General features: G+C 40.2%; 1 protein-coding gene across 1 annotated transcript in view; it reads left to right on the forward strand.

Moving 5' to 3' along the window:
- Positions 1–16,132, forward strand: part of mdn1 (midasin AAA ATPase 1) — a 50,565-nt gene extending 34,433 nt beyond the window's left edge. Inside the window, exons 75-101 of the mRNA XM_026918327.3 lie at positions 458–584; positions 846–951; positions 1,625–1,740; positions 1,870–2,295; positions 2,445–2,668; positions 2,889–3,026; positions 3,192–3,370; positions 5,081–5,242; positions 5,338–5,475; positions 5,569–5,707; positions 6,129–6,310; positions 6,580–6,714; positions 7,298–7,451; positions 7,588–7,898; positions 7,984–8,139; positions 8,223–8,324; positions 8,518–8,716; positions 8,868–9,035; positions 9,240–9,397; positions 9,494–9,583; positions 11,283–11,398; positions 11,522–11,696; positions 11,831–11,904; positions 12,394–12,508; positions 12,935–13,001; positions 13,106–13,248; positions 14,481–16,132. Coding sequence (XP_026774128.3) covers positions 458–584; positions 846–951; positions 1,625–1,740; positions 1,870–2,295; positions 2,445–2,668; positions 2,889–3,026; positions 3,192–3,370; positions 5,081–5,242; positions 5,338–5,475; positions 5,569–5,707; positions 6,129–6,310; positions 6,580–6,714; positions 7,298–7,451; positions 7,588–7,898; positions 7,984–8,139; positions 8,223–8,324; positions 8,518–8,716; positions 8,868–9,035; positions 9,240–9,397; positions 9,494–9,583; positions 11,283–11,398; positions 11,522–11,696; positions 11,831–11,904; positions 12,394–12,508; positions 12,935–13,001; positions 13,106–13,248; positions 14,481–14,666 — 4,286 coding nt within the window. The 3' untranslated portion in view covers positions 14,667–16,132. The remainder of the gene's footprint in view (positions 1–457; positions 585–845; positions 952–1,624; positions 1,741–1,869; positions 2,296–2,444; positions 2,669–2,888; positions 3,027–3,191; positions 3,371–5,080; positions 5,243–5,337; positions 5,476–5,568; positions 5,708–6,128; positions 6,311–6,579; positions 6,715–7,297; positions 7,452–7,587; positions 7,899–7,983; positions 8,140–8,222; positions 8,325–8,517; positions 8,717–8,867; positions 9,036–9,239; positions 9,398–9,493; positions 9,584–11,282; positions 11,399–11,521; positions 11,697–11,830; positions 11,905–12,393; positions 12,509–12,934; positions 13,002–13,105; positions 13,249–14,480) is intronic.
- The last annotated feature ends 923 nt before the right edge of the window (positions 16,133–17,055 follow it).

Consider the following 17,055-nt stretch of genomic DNA (forward strand, 5'->3'; position numbering starts at 1 on the left):
ATTATAAATAATTCTTCAAATAAAAATTTGATTCAATCAAATTTATACCAAACGTTTAATTTTCCCTTTTTTCCTCATTAAATATTTGTTAGCAAAACTAAATATTGTGATGTTTATCATGTATTGTAAGGTTGCTTTAAGTAACGGAATATTTTTGCAATGTTGGTGACCCATAGGTCACGATAAAAAAAAATAATAAACTAGACAGTATAATGACTCGTATGAAATAAATGCAAAATGACATAAGTTTCAGAAATGTAACAGAATTTTACAGCAAAAATTGTTCATGATTAATCATTTAAAACCACAAATTAAAGATCTTCTCTTAATATTTGTCACTTCCTGTTTGGCTTGGAGAAGAAACAAGCCCACTTGCTTCTATTCTACCAATAAAGCAATAATTTGGATTTATTTTTATTCTTCGTTTTTTTTGTTTGTTTGTTTGTTTGTTTTTTAGGTCTCTCGTATCGTAAAGGCTTGACATGGGGTCGTACAGCAGATCCGGAGGAACCGCTGTTTTTGCAGCCTGTAGAAATGAGAACAACACTGGCTGCACTGAAAACACAGGAACCCACAGAAAACATGTACATTCTCCTTCTTACATGAATATCGTTATATAGAAGTGATTAAAAAAAAAAACAGCCAGATGGAGAGAGTGCTCGTTCCAAAAGTGCAGGAACAGAGTGCATTACCATCCTCCTGTGCAGTGTTTAAACATGCTTCTTGGATATTTGTGAAATTGACCTGTTGCAAAATATTTATCTGTAGAAAATGGAGCAAGAGCATTAATATAAAAAGAAAAATTCACATTAAACCTTTTGTCCTTTTTTTTTTCCTTTCTCTAGGCTGTTTGCTGAGATGACTGGCACATGGGACGGCTGTCAGAAATATTTCTACCGCTCCTGGGCCAGACGTAATGCCATGCAAGCTGCAATGCAGGCAGCTGTAAAGGTTTGCACGTTTACTGCCGTGATTTTTCTTCTCCTCTCTGAAAACACAATAGGACATAAAGTTACCAAACCATAAACCAATAATGAACCTAATGGGCCTATTTATCAGTCTTTTTTAGTAAGGTTGTATGTAAATGTTTTTACAGGCGACTAAATATTCCTGTCAAATTTACCACTGATTTAACACTGATTTTATTCGTACGCACGTTTGTATGTTAATAAATATTTCCACAAATGCGTTCACGGCATAGCTGATTTACATTTAGTGACACACGCAACTCCATAAAAAGCAAAGAGAGCTGAAGATGCCAAAATGACAACTAAGGAGTGAGAGCACTTTCTGCATGCAGCGTGTGCTGAATCTCACAATAATGCAGCTCAGCCACTGCAGTGCTTCATCTACCGTCTACATATACTAGCGATTCCGCCTTTTATAGGGTGCCAATACTTTTGCTAATTAAATGGCTAGTCCTATGCGTTTTAATTTATGGATTTGTTTTAGATTTTTAAACTTGATAATCTGTATACTGTATAGAGAATTGTAGTATCTCATTAATTTTATGATTTGCTATATAATTACAGCAAGGCTGCTACTCTCAGGACATTTGATAAATCACTAAAGGTATGTTTGTGTGGCTTGGCGCAGTGATAAGCGTAAGTGTGTGTCTGTGTAGGAACTCGGTTTGGGTAATGTGGAGCGATGCCGGGGCTTCTCCTCTCACCTGTTCAAACTGCTGCTCAGGCAAAGGCGCCGACTCGCCAAAATAACGGAACACTTCGTGGACCTCAGGTACAGTCCTCGTCGAACGCTTCATGAAAAACGAGTGTAGAGTCATTCCCATCTCTGGATCTTAATCAGGTTATTTATTCTCATTGCTCAATTGGGCATTTCCTATTTTTCCTGCTTTAAACCCTGCAGAAGATTGATTGACGCCGTACAGGATATCCGGTCTCACACGGCCTTGGGAGAGAAAGACGAGAGCGGTCTTCCCCCTCAGGACTCTCTCAGCAGCTGGGTGGTGAAGGCGCGGACGCTGGCGCAGCAGTGCTGCGCGGCCCTGCGGCAGCTCTCCTGGGTGCTGCAATGCTGTCCCGAGGGTTCCTCTGCAACGCTGTGCCCGTCCAGAGAGGGCGAGGGTGAGGGCGGGCAGGGCGAGGCCACCCTGAGCCACCCCACGCCTCTGTCAGCTCACCTCCAACCTCAGGCGTGTCTAATGAGGCGGGGCGAGGCGAGCTGGATGGAGGCCGTGAAGAGCATAGAGGCTTTGCAGAGCGAGAGCACACAGCTAAAGGAGCGGCTTAACGCCCTGGGTCATGAATCTACACAAAGAGCGATCCAAACCAGGTTAGACTCCTAACCACGTGGTGACTTTCTAACAATATAACAACTACTTCAACGAGTGCGATGTAACACTGAAGGAAGGCAAAGCAGAATAAAAGCTCCAGTTTTCTCACTAATCACAGTGCTGTTTGTTTTTTTTGTTTTTTTCCCAGGAGGCACTTAGAGGAGTGCTGCTCATGTGTGCATGGATTGGGGGCGCTAGCAGACCGGATGGTGGCTCTGGAGCACCTCTTTGACCTCGATGGCAGTGACTTGCCTCGTTCGCAGCCATGTCTGACACGAGGCTTACACGGCATCAGGATGGAGGTGAACACCTGTGTCATGGAGTTCACAGCCTGGAAATCACAACTGCTACCACTCAGAACATCATCCAAACGTGAGGAAATACCTCCTAGAACTTACGGGCAATTTAAATAGAATTGAACAAAAGTCGCCAGAATTTAAAGAAGCTTCTAGCCTGGCTAACATCAAAATTATTCAGTTAACCTGAGTACTGTGCTACTGAGATCGGAATAATGCCTTCGTGTGATAAGCAACCATATGTTGATTATTTTCCTAGAAGAAAATCCGTCATGTTTTGATCTGATGCCTCGCAGGTTCCGCAACGTCATTCCGGGCCGAGTTCTCAGAGCAACTGGAGAGAACCATAAACACGGTTCTGTGTGCCGTGCAGGGTCTGGTGAAGAGGAGAGAAAAAGAGAGAGAGGAGGAGCAGCCACGGGACAGCAGGAAAGGTGTGTCATCGTAAACAAAGCATACACGTGCTTCCAGATGAAAAATGATACACACTAAGAAGACATTTTATTTATCATCTGTAGAAAATCTTTGTTAATGTAAATCCAGAAAAAAAAAAAATATTGACTTGAATGACTTTCTATATTTGTGTGCTTTCGTTCCAGAGAGCGATTCTGAGGTGGCTGAGGAGCTCCTGAAGCCGGGACACCTGAGCCGGTTACTGGAGGAGGACCTGAGTGGAGACGTATCGTGTCTCTCCCTGGCTGAGGTCATTGAGGTCGTGGAGAGGTTGCTGGAGAGGCTGCGATCCTTCAGAGACACGTGTCCAGCACGGCACTTAGGGGTAAGCTCTTCCTTAGTTCATAAATATTTTTTCCAGTGGATGTATGCAAGAAGACACTAAAGCCTTTGCACTGTTTTGCTATCACGCACAAAAATCGTCGAGGAATTATTTGTTGCGAGTTCAGATACGTGGTCTTAGCATGACCAAGGACAGCAAGCGATAAAGGAGGATGGCATAGGATGGTGCAAAACTGCAGAAATGGAAAACTTTTTCTTTTTCAACGTGATGCCATTTTCTATAAGAGCTCAGTTCACACTGATTGATCACACGGATCTTGTTCGTATAATCTGACGTGACAACACAAGCAATTTTTGTTATAAAATTCGGCCAAGATTTTATTATACAGTGCGAAAAAGCAGTCATCTTAAAAGACCGCTGAAATCAGACGGACTAAAACCAGCGTAGGTCCACGTTCATGCCAGTGTGTATTGTAACTATGATAAAGCTACCTGTGCTAGCGAGTGCATTTACACGCAGTCTTGTTAATCCCATATGATGAAATGTCAAATTCGACTAAAGACATCGGTTTTCGAGAAATCTGACGTCACCTGGAATTTAACCCAGAATGAGGTTATTCAGTGCTTCTCTATTGTTGAATATACACACAAGGGCAAAATGCTCTTCTACTACAACTTTGTCTCAAAAAATTAAAAAAAAATTTTAAAAAATTTTAAAAAATTAAAAAAAATGAAGAGTACGCTGTACTCAGTCAGAAGTTAAAATGAATTGAAATACTTACACTCTATTTATTTATAAATTTGTTATTGCTTCAACTACTGGGAAAGAGATCAACTAATCCGATTGCTAAATAATTAATATTCTCTTATTATTAGATTATTTGTAACAGTTGAGGTCAAAAGTTTACATCCCCCTTTCAGAATCTGCAAAATATTAATTATTTTACCAAAATAAGAGGAAAACTTTTTGAATTTGAAGATCAGGGTAAATTGAACTTATTTTGTCTTCTGGGAAACATGTAACTATCTTCTGTAGCCTCTGAAGGGCAGTACTAAATGGAAAGAATACGATATTTAGGCAAAATAAGAAAAATGTACACATCTCCATTCTGTTCAAAAGTTTTCACCCCCCGGCTCTTAACGCCTGGTTTTTCCTTCTGGAGCATCAGTGTGTGTTTGAACCTTCTGTAATAGTTGCATATGAGTCCCTCAGTTGTCCTCAGTGTGAAAAGATGGATCTCAAAATCATACAGTCATTGTTGGAAACGGTTCAAATACACAAAAATGCTGGAAAACCAAAGAATTTGTGGGACCTGAAGGATTTTTCTGAAGAACAGCAGGCAGTTTAACTGTTCAGGACAAACAAGGGACTCATGAACAACTATCACTAAACAGAAAAACACAGTATTCAGGTAACAACACAGTATTAAGAATCAAGGGGATGTAAACTTTTGAACAGGGTCATTTTTATAAATTCAGCTATTATTTTCTCTTGTGGACTATATGTAAACATCTTTTATGTGAAATATCTTATTCAGGTCAGCACTAAATAAACAATGACATGCATTTTGTATGATCCCTCTTATTTTGGTAAAATAATTAACATTTTGCAGATTCTGAAAGGGGGATGTAAACTTTTGACCTCAACTGTGTATGCAAACCCATTAACTGTTAATGATTTGTAATCATTACATGTGTGTATGTGTGTGTGTGTGTGTGTGTGTGTGTGTGTGTGTGTGTGTGTGATGAGCAGGAGCTGAGGGAGGCCTGCAGGGATCTGGTTCGCTTGGAGCCCATGCTGTGTGTGTACTCGGAGCTGGTGCGCTGGTACGTGGCGGTGTGTCTGGGCGCTCACCGCAGCACGGGCAAACTGCTGTCTGTCCTCGCCAGCATCTTCACTGACCTCGCTCAGAAGGTAACGTCGGAGAAACGAAACACGCAAGGCTAAATTCTAACTAATAATTTTCTCTTCAAGGACGTCGCTCTTTTTTCTCTTTCTCCCTCTCCCAGGGATTTTGTTTGCCCCAGGAGTTAATGGGTGGAGGTGATGGAGAAGGAGCTACGGAGTTCCATGACTACGAGGGCGGGGGGATTGGAGAGGGAGAGGGTGTCAAAGATGTCAGCGACAAGATTGAAAACGAAGATCAGGTAACATCCGCCATGCCCAAAACCTAAATCTGTGAATTTTAAGTAAGGGACAGACGTAAAAACCTTACAGGTTGGTGACGTATTTTGTCGCAGGTTGAGGACACGTTTCGGGAAGGACAGGAAAAGAGCGAAGAGGAACCAGACAAGCGAGATATTAAAGAAGAAGACAATGCCATCGAGATGTCTGAGGACTTTGATGGGAAAATGCATGATGGGGAGACGCGAGAATCAGGTGTGTGAACTGACCAAGTCTGTGATTCTAATGCACTGTTACTGGAAAAGATTCAACTTCTGGCTGGTAGCAGTGTCATCGCACCACCCTGTTGTTGATTATTTTCCTATAAATTGTGGTTTAGTTCTTACTTACATCAAACATCATCCAGGTCTTCAGTGCTGATGTGGTTTAGGACACAGTGACACGTACTGTAATCTGGAAACATGAAGAAAACTTCGTTGTGTAGTTAAATGCTGTAATGTTATGACGTCAGCCATCTCGGACAACTGGAATTACCTTATTCCTTAGTATAGACCGGAATCGCCTTTCAAAGTTTTACTGTAATGCTGGAAGTAGCTTCACTTTAAATTCACTTTTCTTACACATTTACTACATTTTGTGTTCAAGTAGACGATAACTCTCATTGTTTTACATCCAGGTGATGAGGAGGACTCTGATAAAGAGGAGGATGAGGAGCTCGATAAGAAGATGGGAGACCTGGGAGATGGGCCGACTGACACCCTTGATGAAAGGATGTGGGGTGATGATGAAGATGATGATGATGATGACGACCTGGATAGCAGTGACAAGGAGGAAGAGTCCGGGCCAGGAATGGACCAGGTAATGACACAGGTTTATGAATCCGGAGTTTATTAAACTCTCCTTTAACCCCACTCCTGTACTTATTAATGAGTTGTACAAAAAAAGTTATTTATTTATCTATTTATCTATCTATCTATCTATCATAAAATCTGTTACATCTCAGAAAGTAGTAGTTGGCTGTTTCGGGTATTGTTTTTTTTTTTTAATTCTAGCTATTAAGACAAAGTAGAACTGATTAGACTGTTCAGTGGTGGTCTCATTTGCCATATTTTGTTTGGATTCTGCAGGGAGAGTCTGAGCTGGTTGCCAAAGATGACAACAAAGAAGCTGGGGAGTCGAATAAAGACAAGAAAAACAATGATGAAGACAATCCAATGGACAATGAGGACGAGAAGGAGAAAATTCACGAGCAGGTAGATGAGGTAAGTGTTTGGGGTGTTTTTTTGGTTTTTTTTTTCATGCTCTTGAGTAGCTATGAATTAACACATTCATGCTCTTGGGTTTTATGTTACACCACTTTTAAACATTAGAAACAACGTTTAACCGCTGAGTCCAACAAGGAGCCGTTGTTGTATAAAATGGTTTTTAGCCGTACATGCTGGAATGAGATGTGCGTTGTTTTATTTTCTTTGTTTCTTTTTTATGTTCTCAGTGCAAGCACTTGCACCACCAAGCTTGAAAGCATGGTATTATATATGCATAAGGCATTCCTTCTCCTCTGCTCCTCTGCTGCTCCCTAACAACCTTTTCTCCGCCATGAAGAAATGTGAAATAAGATGTTAAATAAATCATGTTACTCTGCACTCAGTGCCGATGTACGATATAGATCGCACCAAGGTTCGGTTAAAGCGAACCCCAGACCACTGATTTCAAGAAGATCCATCAGAACTTCATTAAACCTCATCATGTCTGAATGTCCTGTTCTTTTAAAGTGTTGTATAAATGGAGGTATAAATGTACGGTATTGATGCCTGGTAATGAGTCTGTTCTTGTGTATGCATGTAGCGCGAGTTTGACGAGAACGAGGTGGACCCCTACCACGGTAAGCAGGAGAAGAAAGCTGAGACAGAGGCCATGGATCTTCCGGAGGAGCTCAACCTGGATCAGGATGAACAGACAGGACAGGATGAGGATGGAGAGGGAGAGGGAGAAGGAGAAGGTAAGCGTGATGAAGAAACTTCTTTTGTCGCTTGCCTTACTGCACACCTGCTCCATTGACAATGCACAAATCACGAGAAGTCTAAAAGTATATAAAAGCACTGTCTTCAGTATTCAGTCTTTTTCTCCTGCTCTAGCTGAGAACCCGTACGACATCGAGGACAAACCCATGGAGGTGGACGAGGCCGAGGGAGAGGGAGAGGGAGAAGAAGAGAAAGGCGAAGAGATGATGGAAGACCTGCAGGACACTCAAGGTGAAGAAGCAGGAGAGGAACAGAAAGCAGAGGAAGAGACGGGAGGGGAGCAAACAGACGGAGACAGAGACTCTGAGACGGATGAGAGAGGAGAAAACGAAGGAGAAGGGGATGAGGAAGAGAAGGAGAAGGGACAGGAAGAAGGTAGAGAGGAGGACAAGGCCGTCCCTGCTGATCAGGGCCAGAAACCAAAGGTTTGTTCGCATTTTACTGTTTATTTAGTCTGTATAACATGCTGGTTTAAAATCCATTCATTTTTTTTTGTGTTCGCTTCATCAGAATGAGGAGCAGGATGGCGAGGAGGATGATGCCCAGGTGGAGTCTGCTGAGAGAAAGGAGCACGCGACAGATGGGCAGACCGGGGAGGAAAACGTTCAAAGCGACACAGCAGTGGAGTTGGCAGGAGCCGCATCCGAAAGAGACCAGGCCAAAGAGGTAAGTACGGTTTACTTCCTGCTTCACCAGCGGAAAGAGCGAAGTTAAATTCGGACACTTGCACACTTTCGTATCTCCTTCAGGAACACGGGACCGGGTCGGCTGACGCCAGTCAGGCTGAGGGGCACGACTCTACGCTGATGGCCAGGATGAGCTCTCAGAGGCAGAGACAGAAACAGACACAGGTCTGTGGTGCTCTGTTGCTAAAACTAAAATACAAGAATGTGTAGATTAATTGTTCCTGAACACTTAAACTGAACAATGATTACACTTTGAGATGAAAGAAACCAATTATTAGCCTTTAGTGTAATAGTTTTAGACATGCCAACCGTGTGTGTGTGTGTGTGTGTGTGTGTGTGTGTGTGTGTGTGTGTGCAGAGCTTTAAGCGGAAGCCGGGCCGGGCGGATAACGAGCGTTCATTGGGCGACACCAGCGAGCGTGTGCACAAGCGTTTGCGTACAGTGGAGAGCGCAGAGCGGAGAGAGCAGGAACACACTCCCAACGATGCCCAGCAGGAGTCCGACATGTACGAGCACATCAGACACGGGGAGGAGAAGTACGACACGCAGACATACGGTGAGACACGCATGTATAAACGCAAATTCCCTGTCTTTCACTCTCATACACTATCCTAATCCACTCAGAATCAATAACAAAGATCACCTCCACATTTTATTCAATATTATACTGGGTGTGTTTTTTTTTTTTGGTTGTTGTTCGTATCTAGACACAGCGAGCGCAGAGCAGCAGAGACCAACTTCTATGAAGCAAGATGACGATAATGACGACGACGATGACGTTGCTATGGATACAGAGGAGGAGAAAGAGATGCAGGCAGTGGATGCTCCAGAGCTAAAGCCAGAGAAGCTGGACAGCTCCAAAGCCTCTCAAAGAGGTAGATATACATTAATTGCCTTGATCTGTTCAAACTAGACTTTGATTAAATCCAAGATGGATTTCTGAAGACTTTTTCGGTTTGTCAGAACTTCAAAAGTGGCAACTGCATCCTTCAAAGGATAGATCCAGAACTATCACACACACATCCTTCTGTTCCTATGTTTATATGAGTTTTTTTTTTTCTCTCATTTATCTCTTCTAGGTTTGGAAAGCGGAGAACTGGACACCCAGAAGCATGATCAGGAAGAAGAAGAAGAGAAACCAGAGACGAAGACGAGTCGTGATGAAGAGCAGAAGAGGGAGAGGAGTAAAGAGTCCACCATACACACTGTGCCGGAGTTACTGACGGAAATGCTCAAGGTGCCACAACTGTGAACTCAGCTGTGAAACGGATAACAACCCTATCACCGTCAAACATTTTACTGACCCTGGGTGTGTTTTTTGTGTGTGTAATAGCTCCAGGTTAAAGATCCAGACCTGCTAAGAAGAGATTTAGAGCTACAGTTGGAAGCGTGGCATAAGCAGACTCCAGGATCTCTGGAAGAGGTGCACAAGCTGTAATGACTCATAATCACATGCTCTAGGATAGAAGAGGGGTTCCCAAACTTTTTTTTTTGCCCCAACACCCAAATGGACATTATGAATGTTCTACGACCCCCAAATCTTGACCACCCTGTAACAGTTTAACATTTTAGTATGTTTAGTACCCATGCGTAACATACACTATATGGCCAAAAGTTTGCAGATACCTGACCATCACATTCATATTTGCTTTTTTGAACACCCCATTTCAGATTTATTCCCCCTTTGCTGTTGTATTAACCTCCACTCTTCTGGGAAGGCTTTCCACTAGATTTTGTTGCGTGGCTGTGGGGATTTGTCCATTTAGAAACAAGAGCATTAGTGAGGTCAGGCACTGGGGTGTGTGAGGAGGTCTGGGGTTCAGTCAGCATTCCAGTTCATCCCAAAGGTGTTCAGTGGGGTTGAGGTCAGGGCTCTGTGCAGGACACTCGAGTTCCTCCACACCAAACTTGGCAAGCCATGTGTTCATGGAGCTCGCTTTGTGCACAGGGGCATTGTCATATTGGAACAGGTTTGGGTCTCTTAGTTCCACTGAAGGTAAAATTGTACTGCTACAGCATACAGAGACATTCTATACAATTGTGTGCTTCCAGCTTTGTGGCAACAGTTTGGGGAAGAACCACATATGGGTGTGATGGTCAGGTGTCCACAAACTTTTGGCCATATTGTGTAAGTTAAAAGAATATTCAGTGCACTGACTTACCAGTCTAGTGGGAAAGCTGAGCATACATTTGTTTCCAAAAAGTTAAAGAAGTTTGTTTGAAAGGCAACATCTAATTTCCGCTATCACATCCAGCTTTTAAGCAATAAAACACAATGGCGCATGGTGTTACAGGAAAATAATCCACACCGGGGTGGAGTGATGTGGCTCGACATGAAGCAGAGGAGCCTGGGTTATACCTGACGGATTTTTCACATACTCACCCGTGTATGTTGTGTAGGGAAATCCACTAAATGGCACGTCAGAGCCAAAACACCTGGCAAAATGTTTAGACACTGACAAGCTCTGTTCCTCTTAAAACTTTGCACCGTTGTCGTGATTGTTGTCATGAACGGCGTTTCAAATTAAAATCTCTGACTTACATTCAAAAGTATTTACTAATCTAGAACAAGAAGACTGCAAAACAGACCTTTCAGTAAGTTTGAAGCCTACACAAGTTTTTAAAATCAAACCACTTAACTGTTAAAGGAAAACTGGTTAGTGTTAGTATTCAGTAACGGTCAAGAATAGTGCATAAGTGTGTGATTTGAGACACAACGGCAGTAGATGATGGATGGGGAAATTTGTCCATTTTTCCACGTTCAGGAACAAGGACACTCTGCGTATTGAAAACATGAAATGCACGTTATCTGGATTTTCTCATGTTCTAATATAACCGACGTTAACGGCACAAGAAATATAGATTTTACTCATTTTTTTAAAGAATGTTCGTCATCCTCACTGAATATATGGCGTATATTAAACACTGAAGCTTATTGAGGTCAATTGCTGTCTTCAGAATGTTAGTTTAGGCTGCATGGAAGCTAGTACGTAGTTACGTAGCTAGTGTTGCTGATTAGATTAGATTAGTGATCTAATCCTCGAGAGCAGGATTTCTGTAAAGCTGCTTTGATTGTTTAAGCGCTATGCAAATAAAACTGTGTTGAATTGTGTGTCTGGTAGGAGAGTGCAGCAGCAGCGATGTGGCAGCAGTATCAAGCGCTCACCTCGCCTCTGTCGCAGCAGCTGTGTGAGCAGCTTCGCCTCATTCTGGAGCCCACACAGGCTGCTAAACTCAAGTCAGTCTCATGCAGCCCACTTCCTATATGTTTTTTTATTTATTTATTTCGTTACATCTCTCTGTCCTTTCTGAGATTCTGTGATCTCGTGGCTAACCTCGTCTTTCTACGTGCACTACTCAGAGGAGATTACCGCACAGGAAAACGGCTGAACATGCGTAAAGTCATTCCCTACATCGCCAGCCAGTTCCGGAAAGACAAGATCTGGTTGAGGAGGACGAAGCCCAGCAAGAGAGACTATCAGATCTGCTTGGCTGTGGACGACTCGTCCAGCATGGTGGACAACCACTCCAAACAGGTGCAGTATGAGCAGAGCAGAAATACGCCAGGACCTAGAGTTTGATCCCTGGCTACAGAAAGATTTTTAATGTCAATGTCAAGGCCACACTAACAGATTTTCCCAATCGTATCTTGTATCTTGCCATGCTGTAGTTGGCGTTCGAGTCAGTCTCCGTGATCGTGAATGCTCTCACCCTGCTGGAGGTGGGACAGGTCGCAGTGTGCAGGTCAGTACACCCTGTAGGAAATTTTTCTTTTAGACAGTCGTGTCAAACTCGAGTTCAGCCAGCACCAGGAGTCCAAGAAAGCTAAACTGACCGTGCTGTCTGGGTGTGAGGGACGATATACTCTCTCCTTTGATAATCACAATGACACTAGCCAATCATAATGTCTGCGGGCTCATGTATGCGGAAGAGGGTAGATAGCACTTTCTTCCGAGTGTGTAACGCTGCCCTGTGTGTAAGCAGCAGTTTGAAAAGATGTGATTGGCTGGTTTGATGTGTCTTGGAGGAAGCGTGTGTCTTGTTAACCTTTTCCCTCCCAGGTTGGTAGCTGTCGTATGAAAGGGCTGGTGAGAGAGCTGGCTGGTGGGTGGGAATTGGCCAAAAATTGATTAAAAAATGTTTTACTGTAAGTGCATCTGTTGTCTAATCTGATTACAGTCATGAGACTAAGTTACTTGGTTTTGTTTGTTTTGTTTTGTTTTTTTTCTACAGCTTCGGTGAGAGCGTCCAGCTGCTCCACCCATTCCAGCAGCAGTTTAACGACCAATCAGGAGCTCGAATCCTGCGCCTCTGCCAGTTCCAGCAAAAGAAGACGAGAATAGCTCAAGTAAAGATCTAGCGCTCTTTTTTCCATCCACATGATCATAAACCTTGTATAGCTTTGCACGTTGTTTATGGAATTATTACATTTTACACATTTGTACTTCTTCCTGTAATATGAAATAAATTTCTTGATATGCTCTTGCTGGTTCCACGAAAAATAGCAAACAGGAGAAGGCACGAAACTGATTCTGTGGATATATAACCACGCCCCCCTTCCCTTCTTTTTTTATTAATGCAAAAATGTCCAATCTGATTATAATTATGGTTTTATAAAGAGTCAGACGATCTACAAAGAAGTGAAAAGGTGACGTGTGCTGCTTTTTTTTGTATGTAGGGAATGAAATCTGTCAGGCTTTTATTGCAAAGAGATATTAAAAACTGTACAGAGTATAGATGATATAATAAAAAATAATATTTCCTTGTCTTCTAGTTTTTGGAGACTTCAGCCAACATGTTTGTAGCAGCCAAACATCAAAATCCAGGCTCTGCAAACACAGGTTCTGTATTTTTGAATTTCCTCTTTTTTTCCCATATAGTTGCCATTTCTGTATTTTATTTTTTTCACGACTCTTTATTAACGTCTCGCTGTTTTCTTGTTCAGAGACGGCACAGTTGTTGCTGATCGTCTCTGACGGCAGGGGCTTGTTTCTGGAAGGGAAGGAGAGAGTAGCGGCGGCGGTTCAGGCCGCTCGCAGCGCCAACGTCTTCGTCATATTTGTAGTGCTGGATAACCCCAACTCCAGAGTACGACTATTTCTAGCACTCTCTAAACATTTCAGTTCATCAGAGTCAGTGATTTAGCACAGATTTAAAATAAGAAACTAACATGACTGAATGGTGACAACATTTACCTTTTAGTGATTAATTCATGGTTATAATTAAGACAAACGCTTAGCGGATCTTTTAACATCTCCTTTTCTCCTTTTCAGCCTGAAATTTTAACAGCTTCAATTTTTTAACCTGGATTTTTTTTTTTTTTGCTACCTGAATTTCTTTCACCTTGAATTTTTAATACTTGAATTATTTTAACCAGAAACTTTTTGACAGCTTAATTTTTTTAACCTATATTTTTAATACCTAAAATTATAAGCTGTCATTTTCACAAGCAAAGGTTTGTCAGTTCTAGCAGTTGTAATAAAATTAGAAAATAAAAATAAATAATTATTGGTTACACTTAGAAAGTAAAAAAAAGGAAATTTATTGGATATTGGATAAAATTTGAAAATAAGAAATAGAAACCTGGATAAAAGTGGAAAATTAAAACAAAGAAATGTATTAGATACAATTATAAATTAAGAAGTGGAAATGTATTGTATATTGAATAAAAATAAATTTAAAAAATACATTTATATTTATAATTTAAAAAAAAAGAAAAATACATTTATATTTATATATTAGATAAAATTAGAAACTAAATAATAAAAATTTACTGGATATTGAATAAACTTAGATAAAATTAGAAATTAAGAAACAGAAATGCATTGTATATTGAATAAAAATAAATAAAAAAAATACATTTATATTTATAATTAAAAAATAAGAAAAATACATATTTATATATTTATATATTAGATAAAATTAGAAATTAAATAATAAAAATTTACCGGATATTGAATAAACTTAGATAAAATTAGAAATTAAGAAATAGAAAATAAGAAATGTATTAGATATTAAAATTAGATATAAATGGGTGAGTCAAAATAAAACCTTAATTTCAGTCACTGCACATGCAAACAGAAGATTTTTTTTTTTTTCTAGAGGAATATGGACACTTGTTAAGTGTGCTTGCGTTGAACAAAATGGCGATTATGTAGAAAAATGGCACATTTTTGTGACACCTCTTTGCAATAAACAATGCAATTAAAAAAAAATAAAATAAGGTTTTCATTTGACTCCCACTCGTATAAAATTAGAGAGTATAAAGCTATTTCTTTATTTTTGTCTGTACTCATAACTCTCACATGTCCCTGTTCCAGGACTCCATATTGGATATAAAAGTGCCCATCTTTAAAGGACCGGGTGAACTGCCAGAGATCCGCTCCTACATGGACGAGTTCCCGTTTCCGTTTTACGTGATCCTGCGCGACGTCAACGCCCTGCCCGAGACGCTGAGTGACGCTCTGAGGCAGTGGTTCGAGCTCGTAACTGCCACCGACCGGTAACAAACCGCCAGGAAGCCGCAACTGCACAAATCCTCCCAGTGCTGCTAGCCTCCCGGACACGGAGACGTACACAGAAGGATACACACATGCGCGCGCACACATATATACATAAGCATCAGACCGGCTGCTGTACATGTGCCTTTTCTTTTGTTCTTGGTGTTATTTTATTGAATTGTAGTTTGCTAGAAATTGCTGCTCTTGGTTTTCTTCAATAGGAAGTTGAAGAGCTTTGGATTATAACAGTATTGTTATTTTCATCTTTCTCACTTCAGTGGATTCTCTTCCATTTCGAGCTAAACTTAAATGAACATTTTCAACACAGTGAGAGACAACGGGAGATGTCTTTAGGCTCGGAAATCCTCGTACACATCCGGTTTTCAGACGTGACGACTGTGAATGGCACTGTATGATTGTGTCAAAAAAAAAAAGAAAAAAAAAAAAAAAGAAAAACAGAAGTGCATGTCGGACATTTTTTTGTCACGATGCGTTTGCAGAAATCCAGCGAAGAAACGTGCCTTTGGAAGAACCCCAGTCCCAGCTCGGGACAGAAGACACCAGAAGCTCATCGCTTGTACACACTTTCTAAGATTGTTCCACATTTCCATACTGTATACATTAATCTGAGCTACATGCATGGACCATCGCCGGCTCTCTCACTAAACAGACTGAATTCAAATGTTGATACTTTTTAAGACTTTGTTTCCGTTAACTGTGTGAATTCTGCATTCAAGCTGGTAAAATCAATTAAAAAAAAACCCTTCACATAGACGATTGAACTCAAGCTGTAACTCGTGTATGTTTCGGGTCTTTAGCGTCCTCCTACGATTAATTATACATTTCAGATTGTGGACTGCCATTTTCATAATGAACCGACTTTGTGAGACAGAAACATTTGTTGCATTAAAGAAATGCATTTTAATGTGTTATCTCTGATTTCGTAAAAACAGAAGACGACCTCGGATACAGAACAAGCCGTACATTTTGTTTAGTGACTATAAGAAAAAAATCAGGGAAGAATTTTCAGATATTTGGTCAGAATTTCCTTCAGCTCTTTTGAGAGGCATCTTCAATAAATAAATACCAAAAATAGTAAATAGAGGAATGCAGTAAAGGCATCGTTGGACTTTTGAGGACATCATCATCCAATTTTGTTTGAAGTGTTAATGCATTTAGATTTCTTTATATATTTATTTTTTTTAATAGTGTGGAGCACAACAACTATATTTCACATCCTTGTTTAAAATCAGCCAAAATGAACACATTAGAAAGGTCAGATTGTGTAAAATAAACATGGCATACAATAATTAGTGACAGTCCTGCACTCGATAAGGCCTAGCGACCAATCAGAGATCACCTTTGTTCCCAAAGACCAATCACTGATCACCACTGTTTGTCCCGCCTGTTCATTTTAAAATCTCTTCTTGGTTATGTTTACAAGTAATAAAAGCGAGTTATTCCATCAGTAACAGTTTCTTTCATGTCGATTTCACAAATACTCACTAGCACTGCTTCATTTTGTCTGTTCTTGATAGAAGGTATATGTTTCGTAAATGCATCTAAGGTTAAAAAAATAATAATAATTTGAAAATAAGAAATAGAAACCTGGATAAAAGTGGAAAAATTAAAACAAAGAAATTAAATAGAAATGAAGAAGTAGAAATGTATATTGAACAAAAATAGAAAAAAATAAGAAAAATAAATGTATTAGATATTAGATAAAATTAGAAATTAAGAAATAGAATTATATTAGATATTAAAATGAGATATACATAGGTGAGTCAAATTAAAACCTTAATTTCAGTCACTGCACAAAATGACTTCTTTTTTTCATAAATAAATTATAATATATAATTTTCTGTTCTAACAAAACTCTATTCTATTTTATTCTCTTTTATCTGGCTAGAGAAAATCATTCTCCTTCATATACCCTAATTCATAATTTGATATGCAAATGAGCATGGTGACGCAACGAATATGCAAATTAGTCTATTGCGTCATCTGGCGACTTCTAGCGACTTTTTTGAGAGTGCTTTATCTACTTTCCCCTGAACAGAGTTGCTGATAAGAAGTTTTAATGTTTGAAAGATAATTATTGTGTTAAATTTAAATTTAATGTACCACTCCTTCCAATATGCCCACAGTTTCACAGCTAGTTTATATAAGATAATTTATATTAGCTAGTTTATATAAGCTAGTTTGCTAACCGCCTCTGTTGCATAAAAAGAAAAACTCAAAAGGCGTTCCCATTTTAACGGTTTTACTAGCAATCGACTTTGTACGCGTTTGGTCGAATCCCAAATGACTCCTGATCAACCCTAAAGTACACTATATACGGTGTAGAAACCGTTATTCTATACACTTAAAAGTGCACCTATATAGGGGCTGTTTA

Source organism: Pangasianodon hypophthalmus, chromosome 30, assembly GCF_027358585.1.
Source record: "Pangasianodon hypophthalmus isolate fPanHyp1 chromosome 30, fPanHyp1.pri, whole genome shotgun sequence".
NCBI lineage: Eukaryota > Metazoa > Chordata > Actinopteri > Siluriformes > Pangasiidae > Pangasianodon > Pangasianodon hypophthalmus.